A 25653-nucleotide genomic window follows, 5' to 3' on the forward strand; every position below is an offset into this window, starting at 1 on the left:
CGGAGGCTGTCGCCTCACTTCCGGGAGCGCCTGGGCGCGGAGGCCGTAGCTTTCTTGCAGCGCTGCCAGCCGGCCGGCCCCGGCCTCTCTCGGCGGCCATGGGGGCGTCTGCGCGGCTAGTGCGCGCAGCTATCATGGGGGCGCCGGGCTCCGGCAAGGGCACCGTGTCCTCGCGCATCACCAGACACTTCGAGCTGAAGCACCTCTCCAGCGGGGACCTGCTCCGAGACAATATGCTTCGGGGCACAGGTGGGAGCCCGGGCGGGAGGGGTGCGCTGTCGTCCCGGTGGGGATTTGTGGGCGGAGGGACCGGGGCTCGGGAAGTGGGTCCCAGGAATGCGGGTCCAGGGGTGTGGGCGCAGCATCTCCCAATTGCCGCCCGGGGGGTGGGGGTGGGGAAGTCCTCGAGCTGCTGAGATACTGTTCCCCGAAACCTTTGGCCTCAGGTGGGTTATTGAGGGAACGCACTAGGAAATTAGGACACATTCGAAGCTCAAAGATTAAAGAAAACCACATGGCTTTGAGAGGTATGTCCAGCCCCAGTCGCAGCTGCTCCTAAGGGTCCGTGATCAGTGTGTGGCTTATTCTCTGTCAGCCCTTGCGCTTGGAGAACTGTTAGAGCTCTCTTTCTTTTCTTTTTTGTTTTATAAATTTATTTATTTTTGGCTCTGTTGGGTCTTCGTTGCTGCGCACTGGTTTTCTCTAGTTGTGGGGAGCTGGACTACTCTTTGTTGCGGTGCTCGGGCTCCTCATTGCAGTGGCTTCTCTTGTGGAGCACCGGCTCTAGGTGAGCGAGCTTCAGTAGTTGCAGCGTGTGGGCTCAGTAGTTGTGGCGAGTGGGCTCTAGAGCGCAGGCTCAGTAGTTGTGGCGCACAGGCTTAGTTGCTCTGCGGGATGTGGGGTCTTCCCGGACCAGGACTTGAACCCCTGCCCCCTCCATTGGTAGGTGGATTCTTAACCACTGCGCCACCAGGGAAGCCCAGCGCTTTCTTTTTTAACTTTTTGTTTGTTTGTTAAACGCTATGGAATTTTCTGGTTTTGACCTTTCCCCCATAATCTGAAGGCCAATATTATTTACCCTCCTTGCTGTCACAAAATTGGCTTAGATCTTTAGACACGAAAGCTGTTCTTGTGCATGGTTATCTGAAAGATTGTTTTGTTTCTCATGCCAAAAAAATTCTTGCAACTCAGCACGAAATCGAGTCAACAAACTGTACACTTTACAATGGGTGGATTTTATGTAAATTATATCTTAAGAAAGCTGTTTTCCAAAAGTAACAGCAAGGTGAGTTTTTTTTTTTTCTCTCTCAAAAGTGTTGACCTTTACTTTCCAAAACAAAGTCATTTTGAAGCTCCTTTTAAAAATTAGGACTAACTCCTTGCACAAGGTAAAAAAGGATTGGAAACAGTATGGAAGTACATAATATTAAAAGTAAAACTCTCTCTCATTCCCTGCCTCAGTCTCATTCTTCAGAGGGGAGCAGTGTTATGTGCTTGCTTTTAGAAATCTGTATTTGTGTATAAGCACATACAGGGCATATGTATATCCCATGTTTTATGCAATATGTAATCCTACTAAATATGTGTTCTGCACCAGTGTGTTTTCACTATATCTAGGATATTTTTCCACACGAAAACACAGAAATCCATTTCATTATTTAACATTTGTATAGGTATCTATTTGCTGGATCTGCCATGGTTTATTTAACCGATCCCCTATTGATGGGTTATATAGGTTATTTCTAGGTGGGGTTTTTTTGTTTGTTTCAGAATACTGACATTCAAATGAAAAAACTGTTTTTAGCTTGTCTTGTGGAGTTCTTTGGTTTATCACCTAATCTGGTGAATTACTACTTTTATTTTTCTCCTAACATTGATCTTTAAAAAAATCATAAAGTATTAAACTTCAGAAGGTTAAACTGTTTGGCTCACTTCGTAGTGTTCTTGATGCAACAGATTGCATTAGGTAACAATAAACAATCCCCGGTACTGCACCTTCTTGGGGCAAGGTTATTCAAAGTGGGAAGGAGTAAAGAATACTTAAGCGATTCCTTGAAAAATAACTCAGCAGTGAGGCATAATTGAGTGTTAGAGAACACCTTCAGTGAAGAGTTAAAGCTATGTTAACTTGGGAAAACACAAAACATTGAAAAAAATTAAATTTAAAGCAAATTAAGTAAACTTTTATTTTAAATTAAGAAACAGCCCTCTTTATTTATCCTTAACATCCCATGACAAGCCCGCCATCCTCTTTCTGACTCCACAACATGAAAAGAGAGGCTAGAGGGAGGGAGGAGAGGATCACTGGGAAAGATGTGCAGCCTGCCTTAGACGCCTGCTCTTTCTGGAGTCTCTACAGGCAATTCTTTAACAAAGAAAACAGAAAATGGAGTTGAGGGAGGTGTCATGAGATTGTTATTACAGATGTTCTGTATCTCAGGACTAAGAATATATTCTCAAAAAATATTTGTGAATGGATTGGATATTTCCCCCAGGATCAGAGCCAAAGGAGAGGTGTAACCTTTTATTTAAAAAATACTGCTTAATGTTTTTTGATACCAACAGTAAAGTATATTTACTATAAAGGAAGGAAAACACTTCATGGGAGTATAAAAAAGAAAATTGAAGTCCTGTATAGTTCTACCACCCAGAGACAATTATAATTAACCCTTTGGTGCTTTTTCTTCTTTTTCTTTCTCCTTTTTGTTTCTTTTTTTTGTTTTTTTAAATGTATATTTATTTATGTTATTTATTATTTTTGTCTGTGTTGGGTCTTAGTTGCGGCACACTGGATCTTCGTTGAGGCATGCAGGATCTTTCGTTGCAGCACAGGCTCTTCCTTGTGGTGCGCGGACTTCTGTCTAGTTGTGGCGTGCGGGTTTTCTCTTCTCTAGTTGCGGTGCGCAGGCTCTAGGGCACGCGAGCTCAGTAGTTGTGGTGTGCAGGCTTAGTTGCCCCCGTGGCACGTGGTATCTTATTTCCCTGACTGGAATTGAACCGGTATCCCCTGCATTGGAAGGCAGATTTACCATTGGACCACCAGGGAAGTCCCTCTCTTTTTTTCTCTGTTGCATTTGTATGTCTTTGCAGACTTGTAGTCTAAATGATTGCTTAGATACCTTTTCTTACACTTATGTGAGCATGTTCACACATCACTAAGCAGTCTTTTAGTTTCATCAAGATTGCACAATTGTTAATTGAAACATTTTCCTATTATTATACACTTATGTGGTTAACCATTCTTTGTTATAATTAATACTGTTATGATTATCCTTGTACATGAACATTTGGCAGCATCTCTACTTATTTGCTTCAAATAAATTCCCTAGTGATGAATTTCTATAAATACAGTACCATCAGATATGCTAAGGAAGGATGGTGCCAATTTACTTTCCAACCACCATTTCATGATGATGCTGTATTATATAACCCATGGCTGTATTTTATAGCTAAAGTTTAAAATCATCCCAGCAGATGTGATAAAGACACTGGAAATATGTGGGAACCTGTTGACTGTAGCAATCCTGGAGTAACTGTAGACCACCACTGAACCCTGCAGTCAGGAAACTTGAGTCTGCCCCTTTGTCATTAGTCCAGCCCTCTCATTTAGAGATGAGGAAACCGAGTTCAGGAGAGGCTAAAGAACTTGCTCAATAATAAAAACCAGTCGGTGGGAGACAAAAGTGGACACCCAGGTCTCCTTGTATGCCAATTAAATTACTCTCTCCATTATGCAACATTTCCAAACTTGAGGTTCATGAGATAATTTTAGGTAGACAAAAACATTTCTCAAAAATTTTTCTCAAAAATTAAATGCAAATAAAAAATCAATAAAATTTTTTATTTCAAAGTGTATTTGAAAAATGATAACTAGCACACCAACCCTTTAATTTTGTGAACATTATAGCTTATTAAATTAAAAAGCTGGACTTCCCTGATGGCCCAGTGGTTAAGAATCTGCCTGCCAATGCAGGGAACACAGGTTCGATATCCCTGGTCCGGGAAGATCCCACATGCTGCGGAGCACCTCAGCCTGTGTGCCACAATACTGAGCTTGCACTCAAGAGCCCGTGAGCCACAACTACTGAGCCCATGTGATTCAACTACTGAAGCCCACGTGCCTAGAGCCCGCGCTCCGCAACAAGAGAAGCCACCGCAATGAGAAGCCCATACACCGCAACAAAGAGTGGCCCCCACTTTTAGCAACTAGAGAAAGCCTGCACACAGCAATGAAAACCCAACGCAGCCAATAAATAAATAATTAATTAATTTTTAAAAAAAATTAAAAAGCTGAGTCACTTTAAAGAAAATTATACAGTAAATAATAGTTCAGCTATGGCAGAAATTGTAAGGTTGCCATGTGATTGCCCAAAGTTTGAGAAACTGCACTGCAGCTTAGTGCTTCTCAAAGACATAATCCTGGACTAGATGGCTACCCCTTTTGGATCTCATTTGTTCTCATTTGTAAGTTGGGGAAGTTGAACTCAGTAGGTAATCCTCAAAGCCTCTGTCAGCTCCCAAGTTTCTGTATGTCTAACAAAACTTCTATTATGTACACACAGGCAGCATAGATGTGCCTAATTAGAATGATATTGACAGAGCAAATTATTTTTGTAATGGCAAAAATTTTGATTTGTATTGAAAATAGGCAATACATTTACATGGTTTTGAGTTCCAAAAAATTTAAAAGGACATTTAGTGAAAAGATCCTTTCAGAGCTATTTCATGCACATACAACCCAGAGTTTACCTATTCTTCCCTCTGTTCTTTTTTTCTTTTTTACACAAGTGATAGTAAACTGTAAGTACAGTTTTCTACCTTTAACAATATTGCTTTCTGTGAGGATTGCTCCATTTCTTTTTTTCTAACAAGGTAAGTTAGGCCTTTCTAAAATTCCATGGGTAGAATCCAGGATAGGGACTTCCCTGGTTAAGTGGTTAAGAATCAGCCTGCCAATGCAGGGGACATGGGTTCAAGCCCTGGTCCAGGAAGATCCCACATGCCGCGGAGCAACTAAGCCTGTGTGCCGCAACTACTGAGCTTGCGCTCTAGAGCCCACAAGCCACAACTACTGAAGCCCACGAGCCTAGAGCCCATGCTCTGCAACAGGAGAAGCCACCGCAATGAGAAGCTCACACACTGCAACAAAGAGTAGCCCCTGCTCGCCACAACTAGAGAAAGCCCATGCGCAGCAGCAGAGACCCAATGCAGCCAAAACTAACTAAATAAATAAATATGTATTTATTTATTGGGGGGAAAAAAGAATCAAGGATAATCCAGGCAGCTCATCTCTCTAGCTATCCATTCATTCATCCATCCGTGGATTTGTCAAGCACCCAATGTGTGCTGGGTACTGGAGATACAGAGACAAATATATTTCACTGCAGGTGCTCACAGTTGGAACATGAGCAGGCCGATGGCCATAAGTCTACTCAGGCTGCCATAACAGAATAGCACAGACTGGGTGACTTAAACAATAGAAATTTATTTTCTCATAGTTCTGGAGGCTAGAAGTCCAAGATCAAAGTGACAGCAGGGTTGGTTTCTGGTGTAGCCTTTCTTCCTGGCTTGCAAATGGCCACCTTCTCACTGGGTCCTCATGTGGTCTTTCCTCTTCCTCTTCTTGTAAGGACACCAGTCACATTAAATTAAAGTTCCCCTTTATGACCTCATTTAACCTTAATTACCTCCTTAAAGGCCCCATTTCTAAATACAGCCACATTGGGGGGTCAGGGCTTCAACATCTGGATTTTAAGGGACACAATGCAGTCCATACCAACATGTAAACAGGTAGTTTCAGCAGTGTGATAAGTGCTGAAACAGAGATAAGTCTGTGACATTATGGAAGTCCAGAGGAGGAACTTTTGGTTGCCTCGGAGGTTGAGGGACACCTCATCATGAAGGACCCTTTAAGATGTATCTTGAAAGATGAGTGAGAGCTTATCAGGCAACAGAGAGGAGAAAGAGGCGTGTGCAAAGGCTAGGAGGACCCAGAGTATGTGGAGCTCCTTGCTGGGGCCATAGTTTGATGGTTGGGTAGAAATGGTGGGGAGGTAGGTGGGGGAGAGATAAGATGAGGCCAGACCCACTTGGACCTTTATACAGTTCTTGAGTTGACATTCTATCCTGAAGCACAGTGGGAAGGGGAGGAATATAGACCTGGAATGGGAATTCTTTCTAGGTGCTTCACTGAAGAGGAGTCAGATTGAGTGATGGTTGCAGAGAGGACCAGGGTCAAGGGATGTTTTGATTTTCAGTATAATTCTTGTGAAATATCCCATGCATGAAAGTATTATAATTTCTTTGATGGTTAGAAGAAGAGTAAAATGAACACCCATTTACCCACCATCAAACAGAAAACCAGTACTTTTGGGGTCCCCATATGTGCCTACCCATCACATTTCCTTCCTGCCCCCCCAGAGGTAACCACTATGTTGACTCAGTCTTTATTATTTGAGAAAGTTTTTTTTTTTTTTAAGCCCGTGATTGGGTGTAAAGCTATCATTTGACTCATTCCTGTTGTTTTCCTAGTTTTATTTCAACATGTTTTTAAAGTAAAGTTTTATGTACATTATAATATAACAATGCTAAAAGCACTTTTTTTTTTTTTTTTTGCGGTACGCGGGCCCCTCACCGCCGCGGCCCCTCCCGCTGCGGAGCGCAGGCCCAGCGGCCATGGCTCACGGGCCCAGCTGCTCCGCGGCACGTGGGATCCTCCGGGACCAGGGCACGAACCCACACCCCCTGCATCGGCAGGCGGACTCCCAACCACCGCACCACCAGGGAAGCGCTAAAAGCACTTTTGGCAGGAACTAGATTAATTCTCTATAGCCCTTTCTCTTGGCATATATAAAAGAGAACTGTATTTACAGGTTGGTCAGGCCCTCTTTTGTACTTCATAGCTGCTCAAACAATAAGTTGTTTCCAGTTAGTTCGGATATGAGGTGTGGTTGGTTTGAGTAGTCTTATAAGAATGACCAGATGTTAAAAGGAGATATAGAATTAAAAATGGTTTTTTTGTATTAATGTTTCTGTGTTTTAGAATTTCTGATTATTATCCTTAAAATCAAAAGCTGGTTTTAACCCTTCCTATTCCCTTTTAAGCTTCCTTTTCTGTTTTTATTTGTGAATAACTTTATAGAAAATCAGTTTATTTTGAATGATTTACTTTTAAACTAGCTTTTTGTGTTTTGTAGGTGTGGAAGCTCCCAAATTTGTTAACTTTTTGAATAAAAAAGGAAATTTTTTTTTAATGTGGAGTCTATTTAGATACAACATTAAATTATACGCAATCAAGGGAATAAAAATTTACTTTAGTCCAAAGAATATGCTGAACAAAAGTCCTTGTGTAATTTTAAGAGGGAGTAAAAACTTGAAATGTAATAAACAAACTGCTTAGACTATGACGTAGAGAGTTAAATCATTTTTATTTTTCTTTTAAATGGAAGCATTACAGGCTTCAGATTTTGATAACTATTGTGTTTAGTGATATAGAAAGTTGTTAGTGATATGAAAATGATTATTAGACTGTGCATGGGACTATCTACTCATAAAACAAAATATTTCGAGGTTTTTATATTATCAGGTTTTTTGTTTTTTTTTTGTGGTACGCGGGCCTCTCAGTGTTGTGGCCTCTCCCGTTGCGGAGCACAGCCTCCGGACGCGCAGGCCCAGCGGCCATGGCCCATGGGCCCAGCCGCTCCGCGGCATGCGGGATCCTCCTGGACCGGGGCATGAACTCGCATCCCCTGCATTGGCAGGCGGACTCTCAACCACTGTGCCACCAGTGAAGCCCTATATTACCAGTTTTGATGATAATTATTCCTGAGTAATGTTGGTTTTATGAGTGGCTTTTTTTTGTTGTTTTGTTTTGCTTACCAGGTATTTTTCATCTTTAATTTTTTTTTTTTTTGGCTGTGTTGGGTCTTTGTTGCTGTGTGCGGGCTTTCTCTAGTTGTGGCGAGTGGGGGCTACTCTTTGTTGCGGTGCGTGGGCTTCTCATTGCAGTGGCTTGTCCAGTTGTGGAGCATGGGCTCTAGGTGTGCGGGCTTCAGTAGTTGCAGCATGCAAGCTCAGTAGTTGTGGCATGCGGGCCCCAGAGCATGCAGGCTTCAGTAGTTGTGGTGTGTGGGCTTAGTTGCTCCACGGCATGTGGGATCTTTCCGGACCAGGGTTTGAACTTGTGTCCCTTGCATTGGCAGGCGGATTCTTAACCACTGTGCCACCAGGGAAGTCCTACTTTTTCTAAAAAAACATCTTTATTGAGATATAATTCACATTACATAAAATTAACCCTCTTAAACTATGAATCAGTGTTTTTTTTTCAATTACATTCAGAGTTGTGCAACCATCACCACAATCAATTTTAAAACATTTTTATCACCCCAAAAAGACACCCTATTCCCATTAGTAGTCACTCTCCATTTTCCCCCAATGCTCCCAGCCCTGGACAACCACTGATCTTCCTTCTGTCTCTCTAGATTTGCCTACTCTGAGCATTTCATATAAATGGTGTGATGTAATACGTGGTTTTTTGTATCTGGCTTTTTCCACTTATCATGTTTTCAAAGTTCATACACTTTGGGACTTCCCGGGTGGTGCAGAATCCACCTGCCAATGCAGGGGACACGGGTTCGAGCCCTGGTCCAGGAAGATCCCACATGCTGTGGAGCAACAAAGCCCATGTGCCACAACTACTGAGCCTGTGTGCCACAACTACTTGACCCGCGTGCCTAGAGCCTGTGCTCCACAACAAAGGAAGCCACAGCAATGAGAAGCCCACACACCACAATGAAGATTAGTCCCCGCTTGCCGCTACTGGAGAAAGCCCGCGCACAGCAACAAGGACTCAACGCAGCCAAAAAAAAAAAAAAAGTTCATACACTTTGCAACATGTATCAGTACTTCACTTCTTTTTATGGCTAAACAATATAATTTTGTATGGATATTCCACATTTTATTTACCCACGCGTCATTTGATGAAGATTTGGGTTGTTTTCGCTTTTTGGCTATTGTGAATAACGTTGCTGTGAACATTCACATACAAGTTTTCGTGTGAACTTACATTTTTATTTCTCTTGGAAAAATATACCTGAGCTGAATTGCTGCGTCATGTAGTAACTCTGTTTAAACCTTTGAAAAACTGCCACACTGTTTTCCAAATTGCCTATACCATTTATAATCCCACAAGCAATATATGAGGGTTTCAATTTCTCAACATTCTTGCCAACATTTGTCTTTTTTTTTTGTTGTTATGTCTTTTTGATTACAGCCATCCTGGTGAGTGTGAAGTGATATCTCATTGTGGTTTCCATTTGTTATTTCCCTAATGACTAATGATGTTGAGCATCTTTCCATGTGCTTATTGGCCATTCATATATCTGTTTTTTTTGTATTCAGATCCTTTGCCCGTTTAAAAAAATGGATTTCCTTTTTAAATGCTGAGTCGTAAGAATTCTTTAGATAGTCTAGATAAAAGTTCCTTATTAGGTATATGATTTACAGGAACGTTCTCACATTCAGTGGATTGGATTTTCACTTTGGTGATGGTGTTCTTTGAAGCATAACAGTTTTAAATTTTAATGAAGTCCACTTAAGAGTTTTGTAGTTTTAGCTCTTATATTTAGGTCTGTGATATACATATTGAGTTAATTTTTTAATATGGTGTTAGATAGAGGCCCACCTAACCTAACCTGTTCTTTTGTGTATGGATATTCAGTTTTCCCAGCACCACTTGTTGAGAAGACTATTTCTTCCCCCATTGAATTGGCTTGGTATCCTTGTTGAAAATCAACTGACCGTAAATGTGAGGGGTTATTTCTCGGCTCTCATTTCTGTTCCATGTGTTCACACAAAAACTTATATATGAATATTCATAGCAACATTATGCCTATCCTTATGCCAGTACAAACAGTCTTTTGAAATCCGAAGTGCATGTCCTCCAACTTAGTTCTTCTTTTTCAAGATTGTTTTCAGCTATTCTGGATACCTTGCATTTCCATATGAATTTTAGAGTCATTTTGTCAGTTTCTACAAAGACACCAGCTGGGATTTTGATAGGATTGCATTGAATCTGTAGATCATTTTCAAGGAGTCTTGCCATCTTAATACTAACTTTTCTAATCCACGAATATAAGCTATCTTTCCATTTAGTTAGGTCTTCTTTAATCTCTTTCAACAATGTTGTGGTTTTCAGATTACCAGTTTTGTGTTTTTTTAAAAGAGTATATTGCTAAGTTTTTTATTCTTTTTGATACAATTGTAAATGGAATTTTCTTAATTTCATTTTCATATTGTTCATTTTTGTATACTTTTGATCTTGTACCTTGAAACTTTGCTGAAGTCATTTATTAGTTCTAATAGTTTTTTAGTAGATTCCTTAGGATTTTCTAAATACAAGATCATGTCACCTGGAAATAGAGATAATTTTACTTCTTCCTTTCTGGATGCCTTTTGTTCTTTTTCTGGACTCATTGCCCTGGCTACAGTCTCTGGTACAGTGTTGAAATGGCAAGAACAGATCATCTTTTTTTAAGGCTATTCTTATACTTAATATAAAATTAGGTACTTTATTAGTTAATCCAATCATCTCAATCCATTTGTTGCCATTAGTTGAGGGCTTGGCCTGAAGAGTGAGAGGGGAGGGGAGGGACCAATACTAGTTTTAGGGACTCAGCCTTGGAGAATTATGATTTTCCTCAATACTGAGTTTGAGCTCTGTGTTCCCCCAGAGCAGTGGTCAAAACCCTGACAACAGAGAGGTGCACACATATTAAGTATGTGGACCTTTCCAAGAGGGTATTTTAGAGAGTCCTGGGCGCTCTCAGAACCCAGGGCCTCTTCCAGATGCTGTTTATAAACCCAAGCAGTACACCTGTCAAACGGCAGCCAATTTCCATGTAGTTAATGTGTTTAGTTAGAAATCTAAAGTTTCATGAATTTGACAATTTAGGATATGTTCTGAAGTCAGTATGTCAGTCCATACCAAGAATTATGAAAACAGTCATAAACTTTAAAAAAAAGTTTTTATTGGACTATGGTTGCTTCACAACGTTGTGTTAGTTTCTGCTATACAGCAAAGTGAATCAGTTATATGTATACATATATCTCCTCTTTTTTGGATTTCCTTCCCATTTAGGTCACCACAGAGCACTGAGTAGAGTTCCCTGTGCTATACAGTAGGTTCTCATTAGTTATCTATTTTATACATAGTAGTGTATATATGTCAGTCCCAATCTCCCAATTCATCCCACCCCCTCTCCCCCCTTGGTATCCATGAAAACAGTCATAAACTTTTACTGTTTAATCTCTGAATCCTGAGAATTTATCCATCAGAAATAACTCAGAAGCCCCCCCCCAAAAAAAAAGAAAAAAAAAGAGTGTTAAGATCTTTAAAAGCAGAAGTGGTAGGGAAAAATCAGTATATATTGCCATGATAGACTATATATTTTTTAATTTTTTTTTTTAGAGTTTTTTTTTTTTGATGTAGACTTTTTTTTTTGGCTGCATTGGGTCTTCATTGCTGCACGTGGGCCTTCTCTAGTTGTGGCGAACAGGGGCTACTCTTCGTTGCTGTGCTCATGCTTCTCATTGTGGTGGCTTCTGTTGTTGCGGAGCACGGGCTCTAGGTTGTGCAGGTTTCAGTAGTTGCGGCACGCAGGCTTCAGTAGTTGTGGCTCGCGGGCTCTAGTGCGCAGGCTCAGTAGTTGTGGCGCACGAGCTTAGTTGCTCTGTGGCATGTGGGATCTTCCCAGACCAGGGCTCGAACCCGTGTCCCTTGCATTGGCAGGCGGATTCTTAACCACTGTGCCACCAGGGAAGTCCGAAAGAGTATATTTTTATCAAACATAGATATATACTGATGGAGTATTAGTTACCAAAAATGACGAAATGACTATATAAAATCACTGAAAAATATTTACAAAATGATGCTAAGTGAAAAAAGAGCACAAAACTATAAGTACACAGGTTTTTTTGTTTTTTTCTTTGTTGGTACGCGGGCCTCTCACTGTTGTGGCCTCTCCTGTTGCGGAGCACAGGCTCTGGACGCGCAGGCTCAGCGGCCATGGCTCACGGGCCCAACCGCTCTGTGGCATGTGGGATCTTCCCAGACCGGAGCACGAACCCGTGTCCCCTGCATCGGCAGGCGGACTCTCAACCACTGCGCCACCAGGGAAGCCCAGTACACAGGTTTTTATAGTGGCATGAAAAATTCTGAATGTGTGTAAATAGTTTGGTAAGAGATGATGAGGAAATGAAAATACTGTTGTGTAAGAATGACATACAATTCTAGGTAATATATAAAAGTTGTTCATAAATTCTTTTCATGTATTTCATTAATAAAAATATAACATGATCACAGTGCTGATCTGGTCAAAAACTGAATTGTGACAGCAGCATCTCTTAGAGGATTAGAAAAATCTCTATAGTAACATGATTGCTGGCACTTAAACTGAGCCACTTAAAAATAATGACTATTTCAGTTTCTTATTTAAAAAGAAAATAATTTCAGTTAGTATATATATTTTTTCCCATAGAAAATCACAGAAAAGTGAAAATATGTTAAAAAAAAGAAAAGATAACAATTCTAACAGAGATGACTACTGCTAACATATTGGTTTTTAGCTTTCCATTATTTTTATGTAATGGAGATTTTGAAATAGGTGTAGATTATTTTGTAATCTCTGTTTTTATCACAAAAGTTGATGATGCACATTTTCAAATGAGTGTGTTATCCAGGGGGCGTCTTTAGGTAACCAATTTCCTAGAGGACTAGAATAGGGTAGAATAGATGCACTTGCTGACTTTTATTTTTTCCTGCCTCTGCTATAGAAATTGGTGTGTTAGCCAAGACTTTCATTGACCAAGGGAAGCTCATCCCAGACGATGTCATGACTCGGTTGGTCCTTCATGAGCTGAAAAATCTCACCCAATATAGCTGGCTATTGGATGGTAAGTGGAATATTGAGAATATTTCAGCTGCCCAAAAGGATGCGTGCAGACAGGAGAGTGAGGATTTCATGCGCTACAGACATGGATGGTGGGCAGGGGGCCTGAGTGCTGCCACTCCCCACCCTGGGGCCTTGGGGGCCAGTCATGTTCTCTGGCCTGCTTTTTTTTAAATGCAAAGAGGGAAATGGACTGCATGATTTCTAAGCTCCTTCAGATATGACTTTTTGTTCCTTCCCCGCTTTTTGAGAATATTTAGGATAAGGGAGGATCACAAAAGGAAGAAGGAAGGCTGGAGAGTAACTTACAATCAGCTGTAAACATTCCCCAGCCAGAGGTGTGGCGGGATCCTTGAGGATATGTTGATGTTTAGTTTCTAGAGAGAGGTGTTTATTATAAGGAATTTGCTTACACAGTTATGGAGGTGGGCAAGTCCTAAGATCTTCAAAGTGAGTCAGGAACCTGGAGACCCAGGAGAGCCGGTGGTGTGATGGTGTAGTTTCAGTCTGAAGGCAGATGAGACCCAGGAAGAGGTGATGTTTGAGTTTGATTTCAGAGGCAGGAAAAAGCCATGTCCCAATTGCAAGGCAGTCAGGCAGGAGGAATTCCCCTTTATCTTCTGGGGAGGCCAGCAACTTTATTCTATCCAGGCGTATCCACATTAGGGATAACAATCTGCTTTACTCAGTCAACTGATTTAAGTGTTAATCTCACCCCAAAAGACACCCTCACAGACACACCCAAAATACTGTTTGACCAAATATCTGAGCAACCTGTGGTCTGGACAAGTTGACACATAAAATTAACTATCACGGCTGCCCTACAACTACAAAAAGGTTGTCATCCGCCTTCCTGGTGTTATTGCTTTTGTTCACATTGCTCAATATTAACTAATTTTCTTCCTTCTCCCCTTTCTCCCCATGGCTCTTTCTTCCTTTGTTCCCTTTTTTTTTTTTTTTTTTGCGGTATGCGGGCCTCTCACTGTTGTGGCCTCTCCCTTGCGGAGCACAGGCTCCGGATGCGCAGGCTCAGCGGCCATGGCTCACGGGACCAGCCGCTCCGCGGCATGTGGGATCTTCCCGGACCGGGGCATGAACCCCTGTCCCCTGCATCAGCAGGCGGACTCTCAACCACTGCACCACCAGGGAAGCCCCCTTTGTTGATTTTTAATTTACTTTGTAAAGGTTTTCCAAGGACACTTCCACAGGCAGAAGCCCTGGATAGAGCTTATCAGATAGACACAGTGATTAATCTGAACGTGCCCTTTGAGGTCATCAAGCAACGCCTCACTGCTCGCTGGATCCATCCAGGCAGTGGCCGTGTCTACAACATCGAATTCAACCCTCCCAAAACCATAGTGAGTATTTAGGGGGGAACTGACTTGGCCTTCAGCGTAGCCAACTGTCTCCAGTCCTCTTGCACTCACAGGTGACCTTGGATACCCTTGGATGACCAGAACTCCTGAGGGCATGTTCTCAGGTTACTTGGTGTAGTCAAATCGTCTAGTCCAGTCAGCTTGGTAGTAAAGGCATCCCCAGGAGCAATGGGGGTTATTCCTTCAAAAGCATGTATTGATTTCCTACTCTGTGTCAGGGAGTGTGTTAGAAATTGGGGCAGTAGGGATTAATGACACCTTGGGTTATTTAGGGCTTGCAGTTGAGATTCCCAGTCTGTAGCTGAATCTTTTTGTATATGTATGTTTTTAATGTAATATATATAATATAATATATAATATAAAATTATCTAGAGGCTGCTTAGAAAACCTTTTGCTCTAAAGAGAAGGTGATTGACACTGTGGAAATGATCGTGGGGTCTCATGGCTCTGTGTCGCAATGACCTGGATTTGGATTTGATTCCATTTATTTAAAAACACATTTTTGTTTGCTGCTTGCATAGATGTCTGTTTAAAAATCAGTTAACTACCTATAAAAATATCCTTCAAAAATATGATATTTAATGCCAGCATCTTCTAACTCCCATTTAGGGCATTGATGATCTGACTGGGGAGCCTCTCATTCAGCGTGAGGATGATAGACCAGAGACGGTTGTCAAGAGACTGAAGGCTTACGAAGCCCAAACAGAGCCCGTCCTGGAATACTACCGGTGAGTTGGTCACTTTTCACAACTTCTCTTGTATGATGAATCACTAAATCATTTTCTGATTATCCATGCTTTATAGCCAAAATGCTAAAATACCAGAAGATCCAACTCAAATTGGTTTAAATAATAAAGGAAATGTTAAAATGTTGTATACTTTGATAAATTGTCTATCAAAACAAAAGCTTAAGCTTAAAAGAAAGCTTTTTGCTTTCATTTGCTTTCATTGTAATAGCTGTGGAAATCAATAAAATAGACTGTTAGCAAAAAAAAAATAAAAATAAATAAAGGAAATGTATTTGCTTGTGTAACAGAGAAGGCCAGAAGGTAGTTTGGGCTTCATTTGCCCCTAGGTTTGATCAGAATTTTGCTCTTCTCTCTGTTTTGTATTGGCTCTGTCTTTGGGCTTCCTGCATAGTTATACATGGTTGCCAGGAACAGCCACAGCATTCTCTTTATGAAAGGCTGAGGGGTCGCCTTCCCCACAGTGAACAAAAGCCTTAGATTGAACCAACTTGAACAGCCACTGTGGTCAGGGAATGCTTTGTTTTCTAGGCCTAGGTTACTGCCCATTCCTGAACCAGTCACTGGGATGGGAGAGATTACACTCATTGGTCCACACCCAGAGCAGGGAGTGGGTCAGTCTCACCCAAACTCTGTTGTCTAGTGGAGGGAGGGCTGGAATGAATGCCGGGGAGGCAAACCTAATGGTGCCCACTCCCTGTGACAATAGAGGACACTACAGCACAGAAGACTCTCAAATGACATAATCCTCAGATCATTTATTTGCCAAACAGTCTTTAGAAGTTTATATTCAAACATAGTTTTGTTAACTCTTAAGGGAAGTCATATCCCACCACAAATATGGGAACTCTACTGAATTAATAATTGACTCAGGCTAAGAAATAATTCCGTTTCTTTACTCAGCCTTCCCCTCTCCTAACAGAGGATTGATTACATTCACTTTCCTTTCATTCATTCACTTACTGAAAAATGACTCAGCATTAGGACAGGACAGTGCTGTGGTTAAAGCGCAGACTCTGGAGCCAGAGTGCCTAAGTTCAAATCCCAGCTCACCATTTATTAACTTGACCTTAACCTCTTGTTTAACCTCTGTTTTCTCCACTGTAAAAGGGGGATGAGACTAAAGGGTTGAAAGATGGAGTTAATATGTGTAACTCTTAGAATTGTGTCTGACACACATTAAGCACTATATGATTATTAGCTATTATTATTGTTGTTGTAATGGGGTAACTATGCAGTGAATTCTGAAGCAGTAGTCTCCAAATTATTTTAATAGTTATTTCTGGAGGGTGAAATTACAAGGGAGTAGCTGTTACTATAATTTTGTGATTGATTATATAAAGAGCCTGGCTCTGCAGATTACCAGCTGTGTGGCCCTGGGCAAGGTGTTTCAACTTCTGTGCCACAAATTCTTCACTTGTAAAATCAGAGCAGTATTAAATAGTACCCACTTTATAGGGTTGTTAAGGGAGTGAAGTGAGAGAGCCCCTGTAAAGACTTACAGCAGTCCTGGCACTGTTAAATCACTCAGTGGTAACGATTATAATTTACTCGGTTGACACTGTGCTAGCTAGGCCCCTGGTCCACACACGTAATTAGACCCAGTCCCTGCCAGCCCCAAAGAAACTCACCTTCTTTATGAGGCTAAGTGCTGGGTAAACAATATTCATCATACAATGTGATACGTGCTTATGTGAATCAGAGACCTAATTCACCCTAGCTTAAGCAAAAGGGAAATTTATTGGTCATGTAACTAAAGGGTCCAAAGGTAGATAGTTTGGGTCCAGGTGTTCAAACAGTGTCATCAGGCCTTAGTCACTCCACTTCCTTATGTTGGCTTCAATCTCAGGTGGGCTCTCCCTGTGTGAGCCCCTCAACATTCCAGCTCACCTCCTACCAGTTTACTCCAGCAGAAAAGAGAGCCTCTTTGCCTGCAAAAGTCCTGGAATTAGTACTAACTAGCTCTGATCATGTCCATACTTGAGTCTGGGAAGTAGGGACAGTACCATCTGAATCTCACAGACTGAGTTTGGTGAAAAGGTTGTTTCCCTAAAAGGCGTTTGTTATTCGTTCAAAAGTAACCAGAAGAAGGGAGAACACATTGTTGCTGAGCAGATAACAACACTGTGAGGCTATTAACAGAGGTAATAACAGAATGCAGTGGAAATACAGTGGCTGTAGGGATTAGTTCTGTAAAATGTGGGAAGGGAATTTGGGGAAGACTGTAGAGATGAAGTGTATGGCCCGGCTCCCTATCTCAGGAGGTACCCTAGTCTTTCTCGGCTTCTGGCTTTTGCTACCTCTTGCCATCAATCAAAGCATTTCCGTCTAAGCTCCTGCACATAAAACTAGGACTAGACTTAACCACCAATTAAAAGTGGTATTTCCAGCAGCCTTAGAGTCTGCATTGTTATTTTAAAATACCGACAGTTGTATTGTTGCTCTTAAAACTTCTCAGCTGTGGGACATCTGATAGTGTAATTAAGTCTGCGTTTACAAGCGATATGATGCTTTTACTTTTTAGAGGAACAATAGCTGAAGCTGGCTCCATTTTATTACGTAGAAATTAAGGTGACACATGTTCGTCCAGGGTACACAGCTTTAGGACTGAATAGGTGCCTATAGTTGTTCCTTCAGTAATTAACCCACTTCTGACATTGGCTTGACTTTAAGGTGGCTCTTCAAGAGGCTTACAACAGTTAAGAAGCTTGTTCTCTTGAAAGTTTTACAAGATGTCTGTGAATTTAGAAGCAGGAGGGCTTTAGCAGATGTTTCTTACCAAGAAAACAGTGGGAATTATTTAACATAGTCTTAACTGGCAAATCTTATGAGGTATCCAGAAAGGAATGCTTTTGTTCCCAGTGAAACATCTTAAAATCTAGTGAAAAGGTTGCAGAAGTATGACAGATCCTGTTTTTAGAAAGTAATAAACCAGAGTTCTTCATTTGCTCTTCTGCAGCCTTTAAGCCAGTGTGTATATGAGAAGCTGGAGGAGGAGAGTAAATAAGAGGAATGCCAGAATCTCTGGCAGGAATCTGTTTTGAAAAGCAGCCCCTGGATTCTGATACTTTTCACCACTGAACCCTCAGGAAACTGGAGTGAATAGACTTTGGCTGCTGGCATGGTAACAAGCCAGACAAATCTGCCTGGGGAGAAATGGAGAAACCCAATAGGAAACAATAAAAACAATGTTTTAAAATTCCCTTTTCCCTAAAATGCAGAAGGAGAGCATAGAGAAAAAATAAACCAAGTGAAAGAAGGAAGGATAATCAAGTATTAGAAAGCTGTCTTGCAAAGGGGTAAGTAGACAGAGAAAGCCAAGGATGTTCTGGTGTTTGGCAGGACCTGTGTTTGGAAACCTACTACCATTTTGGTGAGTTGGGTTATTGCTTTACATCCCTAACACATAGTTTTATCAGTAAAATAAGGAAACTTGAGCTTTAAAGAGGATTAAATGAATTATTAGCACTTAGCACATGCTCAAAAAATGATAGGTGCATCTTAAAAGTGACCATTTGTGTTAGCCAGAGCGCACAACTGAAACCAAAATCTAGGTTTTCCAACACCCAGCCAAGTGCCTTTCTCTTTTGATCACACAGACCTATACTTACTGACACCCTTAAATCTACACTATCATCTTTTAAGAATCATTTTGAAAAGCTCATTAGGAAAACTCAGACCTGTGGGGGTTTTTTCTTTCATTTTTTAAAAATTGAAGTATAATTGACTTATAATATTATATTAGTTTCAGATGTACAACATAGTGATTCAATATTTTTTTATTAGAAAATGATCACAATAAGTCTAGTTACTGTCACCATACAGTTATTACAATATTATTGACTATATTCCCTATGATGTATATCGCATCCTCATGACATTTATTTTATAACCAGAAGTTTCTACCTCTTAATATCCCACACCTATTTCCCTTATTCCCCTGTATCCCTCCCCTCTGGCAACCAGCAATTTATTTTCTGTATGTGGGTCTGTTTTTGTTTTGTTATGTTTGTTCATTTGGTTTGTTTTTTAGATTCTACAAGTGAAATCATACAGTATTTATATTTCTCTGACTTACTTCACTTAGCTTAATACCCTCTAGGTGCATCTATGTTTTTGCAAATGGCAAGATTTCATTCTTTTTTATGGCTGAATAATATTCCATTTTATATACATACTACATCTTCTTTATGCATTCGTCCAACACTTAGGTTGTTTCCATATCTTGGGTATTATAAATAATGCTACAATGAACATGGAGGTGCATATAGCTTTTTGAGTTAGTGTTTTTGTTTTCTTTGGATAAATGCCCAAAAGTAGAATTGCTGGATCATATTGTAGTTCTATTTTTAATTTTCTGAGGAACCTCCATACTGTTTTTCACAGTGGCTGCGCCAATTTCCATTTCCACCAACAGTGCATGATGGTTCCCTTTTATCCACATCCTCACCAACACTTGTTATTTGTTGTTTTTTTGATAAAAGCCATTTTGATAGGTGCGAGATGATATCTCATTTTGCTTTTGATTTGCATTTCCCTGATGATTAGTGATGATGAACATCTTTTCATGTGCTGTTGGCCATCTGTATGTCTTCTTTGGAAAAATGTCTGTTCAGGTCCTCTGCCCATTTTTTAATCAGATTGTTTATTTTTTTGATGTTGAGTTGTATAAGTTCTTTGTATATTTTGGAATTAACCCCTTATCAGATAAATCATTTCCAAGTATCTTCTCCCATTCAGCTGGCTGCCTTTTCGTTTTGTCGATAGTTTCCTTGGCTGTGCAAACCCTTTTTAGTTTGATGTAGCCCCATTTGTTTATTTTTGCTTTTGCTTCCCTTGCCTGAGGAGACAGATCCAAAAAAATATATTGCTAAAACTGATTTCAAAGAGCATACTCCCTCTGTTTTCTTCTAGGAGTATTATGGCTTCAGGTCTTACATTTAAGTCTTTAATCCTTGATTTTGTGTAAATGGTGTGAGAGAGTAATCCAGTTTGATTCTTTTCCATGTAGCTCTCCAGCTTTTCCAACACCATTTACTGAAGAGGCTGCCTTCTCCCCATTGTATATTCTTGCCTCCTTTGTCATAGATTAATTGACCCTACAAGTGCAGGTTTATTTCTGGGCTGTTTATTCAGTTCCATTGATTTATATATATGGTTTTGTGCTAGTATCATACTGTTTTGATTACTGTAGCTTTGTAGTATAGTCTGAAGTCAGGGAGCATGATGCCTCCAGCTCTGTTCTTCCTCAAGATTGTTTCAGCTATTCAGGGTCTTTTGTGTATCCATGCAAATTTTAGAACTATTTGTTCTAGTGCTATGAAAAATGACATTGGTATCTTGATAGGGATTACACTGAATCTGTATATTGCCTTGCGTAGTATGGTCATTTTAACAATATTGTTCCAATCCATGAACATGGTATATCTTTCTATTTTTCTGTGTCTTCTTCAGTGCCTTATAGTTTTCTGAGTACAGCTCTTTTACCTCCTTGGTTAGATTTATTCCCAGAGTTTTTTGTTTTTGTTTTAATGCAATTGTTAGTGGGATTTTCTTAATTTCTCTGATAGTTTATCAGTGTATAAAAATGCAACAGAATTCTATAAAAAGAGGGAGAGGACTCAAATCAATAAAATTAGAAATGAAAAAGGAGAAGTTACAATAGACACCGCAGAAATACAGAGCATCATAAGAGACTATTACAAGCAACTCTATGCCAATAAAATGGACAACCTGGAAGAAATGGACAAATTCTTAGAAAGGTATAACTTTTCAAGACTGAACCAGGAAGAAATAGAAAATATGAACAGACCAATCACAAGTAATGAAATTGAAACTGTGATTAAAAATCTTCCAACAAACAAAAGTCCAGGACCAGATGGCTTCATAGGTGAATTCTATCAAACATTTAGAGAAGAGCTAACACCCATCCTTCTCAAACTCTTCCAAAAAATTGCAGAGGCAGGAACACTCCCAGACTCATTCTATGAGGCCACCATCACCCTGATACCAAAATCAGACAAAGATACTATAAAAATAGCAAATTACAGACCAATATCACTGATGAATATAGATGCAAAAATCCTCAACAAAATACTAGCAAACAGAATCCAACAACACATTGAAAGGATCATACACCATGATCAAGTGGGATTTATCCCAGGGATGCAAGGATTCTTCAATATATACAAATCAATCAATGGGATACACCATATTAACAAATTGAAGAATAAAAACCATATGATCATCTCAATAGATGCAGAAAGAGCTTTTGACAAAATTCAACACTCATTTATGATAAAAACTCTCCAGAAAGTGGGGATAGAGGAAACCTACCTCAACATAATAAAGGCCATATATGACAAACCTGCAGCAAACATCATTCTCAATGGTGAAAAACTGGAAGCTTTCCACTAAGATCAGGAAGAAGCCAAGGATGTCCACTCTCACCACTATTATTCAACATAGTTTTGGAAGTCCTAGCCACGGCAATCAGAGAAGAAAAAGAAATAAAAGGAATACAAATTGGAAAAGAAGAAGTAGAACTATCACTGTTTGCAGATGACATGATACTATACATAGAGAATCCTAAAGATGCCACCAGAAAACTACCAGAGCTAATCAATGAATTTGGTAAAGTTGCAGGATACAAAATTAATGCACAGAAATATCTTGCATTCCTATACACTAACAACGAAAGATCAGAAAGAGAAATTAAGGAAACAGTCCCATTCACCATTGCAACAAAAAGAATAAAATACCTAGGAATAAACTACCTAAGGAGGTAAAAGACCTGTACTCAGAAAACTATAAGACACTGATGAAAGAAATCAAAGATGACACAAACAGATGGAGAGATATACCATGTTCTTGGATTGGAAGAATCAATATTGTGAAAATGACCATACTACCCAAAGCAATCTACAGATTCAATGCAATCCCTATCAAATTACCAGTGGCATTTTTTACAGAACTAGAACAAAAAATCTTGAAATTTGTATGGAGACACAAAAGATCCTGAATAGCCAAAGCAGTCTTGAGGGAAAAAAACAGAGCTGGAGGAATCAGAGTCCCTGACTTCAGACTATACTACAAAGCTACAGTAATCAACACAATATGGTACTGGCACAAAAATAGAAATATAGATCAATGGAAGAGGATAGAAAGCCCAGAGAAAAACCCACGCACCTATAGTCAACTAATGTATGACAGAGGAGGCAAAGATATACAATGGAGAAAAGACAGTCTCTTCAATAATTGGTGCTGGGAAAACTGGACAGCTACATGTAAAAGAATGAAATTAGAACACTCCCTAACACCATACACAAAGATAAACTCAAAATGGATTAGGGACCTAAATGTAAGACCGGACACTATAAAACTCTTAGAGGAAAACATAGGAAGAACACTCTTTGACATAAATCACAGCAAGATATTTTTTTAATTCACCTCCGAGAGTAATGGAAATAAAAACAAAAATAAACAAATGGGACCTAATGAAACTTAAAAGCTTTTGCAAAGCAAAGGAAACTACAAACAAGACGAAAAGACAACCCTCAGAATGGGAGAAAATATCTGCAAACAAATCAATGGACAAAGGATTTATCTCCAAAATATATAAACAGCTCATGCAGCTCAATATTAAAAAAAACAAACAACCCAATCAAAAAATGGGCAGAGACCTAAATAGACATTTCTCCAAAGAAGAGATACAGATAGCCAAGAAGCACATGAAAAGCTGCTCAACATCATTAATTATTAGAGAAGTGCAAATCTAAACTACAGTGAGGTATCACCTCACACCAGTTAGAATGGGCATCATCAGAAAATCTACAAACGACTAATGCTGGAGAGGGTGTGGAGAAAAGGGAACCGTCTTGCACTGTTGTTGGTAGGAATGTAAATTGATACAGCCACTATGGAGAACAGTATGGAGGTTCTTTAAAAAACTAAAAACAGAATTACCATATGACCCAGCAATCCCACTACTGGGCATATACCCAGAGAAAACCATAATTCAAAAAGACACATGCACCCCAATGTTCATTGCAGCACTGTTTACAATAGCCAGGTCAAAGAAGCAACCTCAATGCTCATCGACAGACGAATGGATAAAGAAGATGTGATACATATATACAATGGAATATTACTCAGCCATAAAAAGGAATGAAATTGGGTCATTTGTAGAGATGGATGGATCTAAAGACTGTTAGACAGAGTGAAGTAAGCCAGAAAGAGAAAAACAAATATCGTATATTAATGCATATATATGGAACCTAGAAAAATGGTACAGGTGAACCAGTTTGCAGGGCAGAAATAGAGACACAGATGTAGAGAACAAACGTATGGACACCAAGGGGGGGGAGGGGGGGGGGGGTGGGGGTGGGATGAATTGGGAGATTGGGATTGACATGTATACACTAATACGTATAAAAATAACTAATAAGAACCTGCTGTATAAAAGAATAAAATAAAATTTAAATATTAAAAAAATGCAACAATTCTATATGTTAATTTTGTATCCTACAACTTTACTGAATTCATTTATTAGCTCTGACAGTTTTTTGGTGGTATCTTTAGGATTTTCTATATATAGAATCACATCATCTGCAAAATGAGTTTTAGTTCTTCCTTTCCAATTTGGATTCGTTTCCCCCCCGCCCTTGTCGGATTGCTGTGGCTAGGACTTCCAATACTATGTTAAATTAAAACGGTGAGAGTGGGCATCCTTGTTTTGTTTCTGATCTTAGAGGAAATGCTTTCAGCTTTTCACCATTGAGTATGATGTTGGCTGTAGGTTTGTCATATATGGCCTTAATTACATTGACGTATGTTCCCTCCATACCTATTTTGTTGAGAGTTTTTATCATAAATGGATGTTTAATTTTGTCCAAAGCTATTCTGTAGCTATTGAGACAATCGTATGATTTTTATTCTTCAATTTGTTAATGTGGTGTATCACATTGATTTGTAGGTATTGAACCAGACTTGCATCCCTGGGATAAATCCCACTTCATCATGGCTTATGATCCTTACTGTTGAATATGGTTTGTTAATACTTTGTTGAGGATTTTTGCATCTGTGTTCATCAGTGATATTGGCCCGTGATTTTCTTTTTTTATGCTGTCAGACCTTTTTTTTGTTTGTTTTTCATCCTTAGGAAAAAAGGGGTGTTGGAAACATTCTCTGGAACAGAAACCAACAAGATCTGGCCATGTGTATATGCTTTCCTACAAACAAAAGTTCCACAAATAAACCAGAAAGCATCAGTTACTCCTTGAGGAAAAGTGCGTATAACTAGTAAGATGAGCAGAAGCTCCTTGTCTGTGCATTTAGAAGTTCATTGTCCTAAGACTCTGGCATGTATAAATTCTTTGAAAATTGTGTTTTATTTCTGCTGATTTTATTCTGGAAATTAAGGATGTGCCAAATGAGTCAGATGTGAAGATTCATCTTTTGAAATGTCTATTGTGTTTTATCCAGTTATCTTCTATGGATGCACAATTAAAAAACATCAGAGATGTCTCAAGTTTTGAAAATTACTGAGCATAATTAAAAGAGCAGTTGGTAATAATCTAAGTTTTGTTCAGAAGAGGAGTGGTTGATAAAGTTTCCTTATTTTTCTTGAAAAGTAAAAAAAAAATTCCATGTCATTTGTGCAAAGTGTCTTATCAGAGGCTTTTGTGTAGACTGATGCTAAAAGAGATCTCTAGCACTGTGGTACACAGTTTTGTGGGACACTGTGTCTACAGAATTCCAGAAAAAAAGCAACGGGATTTACAGATTAGTTGCAGAATGCAAATTCACTGCTGCCTTTTATTGACCTAAAACAAATAGACTTGCCAGGTATTTCTCCAGCAACATGGGTTTATTCGAGATCAGCAGATAATTGCAATTTGGGGTCTGCAACCACGGTGAGCCATGTGCAAGTCCTCCTCACAGCAAGGGAAGGAGAATGCTTTTATAGAGGGTAAAGGAAGTTGGGAGGACTATAGTAAACAGAGTCCGTGGCTTTTCATTGGCTGAGTCCTTGCCAGGAAAGGAGAGTCTGTCTTCTTCTGTTGGGCTCTACTATCTTCACAAGTCATGAGAGCTCCCCCTTCTGGTCTCCTGACTCTAATTGAGGTGTCTATTATTTTTTTACACTATACACTAGCAAACTTATAGTAGCCATATATGCTATATTTTGTTGTTAAACATACTTTCAGTTTACTCCAATTTGCTATAAAAGTGTACCAATTAGCATATAGGAAAATATACTTTTCTATGACTTATTTTCTTTTGAAAATAGTTGTGTACTGAGGGATATGATTTGTTAGAAATTGACAGCATAAGTTCTTGCAAAACCACCAAAGTTGAATTTTCAATAGAATATGTAATTAAACTCTTATGTTTTCAGGTGTTACTCAGGTTAAGAAATGTGTGCTTTAGGATCTACTTGCCAGTTTCTCTTTTTGATCCAAATGTATGATCTGCCTTGATGAGTAACAAAGAGAAAGAAAGAAAGAGAAGAGAGACAGAAAGAAAGAAAGAAAGAAGCATAAGAGAAAACCCATGGCACTACGTAAAATAAGCATACTTTTT

At 39.7% G+C, this 25653-nt stretch overlaps 1 protein-coding gene across 3 annotated transcripts; it reads left to right on the forward strand.

Annotated features, from left to right (window-relative positions):
* On the forward strand, nucleotides 1-25653 carry AK3 (adenylate kinase 3). 3 transcript variants are annotated; one of them, XR_003790810.1, is made up of 6 exons: nucleotides 1-249; nucleotides 12832-12951; nucleotides 14133-14305; nucleotides 14933-15051; nucleotides 18029-18193; nucleotides 18291-19049. XR_003790810.1 is itself a non-coding variant. In XM_029203050.1 (5 exons), exons 1-5 carry the CDS (start codon nucleotides 99-101, stop codon nucleotides 24348-24350), a joined length of 684 nt encoding a protein of 227 aa, XP_029058883.1. In that variant the 5' UTR covers nucleotides 1-98; the 3' UTR covers nucleotides 24351-25653. The 3 variants fall into 3 exon arrangements, 2 of the variants coding, with proteins under 2 accessions (XP_029058883.1, XP_029058884.1); XM_029203050.1 differs by lacking the exons at nucleotides 18029-18193; nucleotides 18291-19049 and adding an exon at nucleotides 24230-25653; XM_029203051.1 differs by having other exon boundaries at nucleotides 18029-19049.

Source organism: Monodon monoceros, unplaced genomic scaffold (assembly GCF_005190385.1).
Source record: "Monodon monoceros isolate NGI ecotype Baffin Bay Population unplaced genomic scaffold, NGI_Narwhal_1 Super_Scaffold_5, whole genome shotgun sequence".
Classification (NCBI taxonomy): domain Eukaryota; kingdom Metazoa; phylum Chordata; class Mammalia; order Artiodactyla; family Monodontidae; genus Monodon; species Monodon monoceros.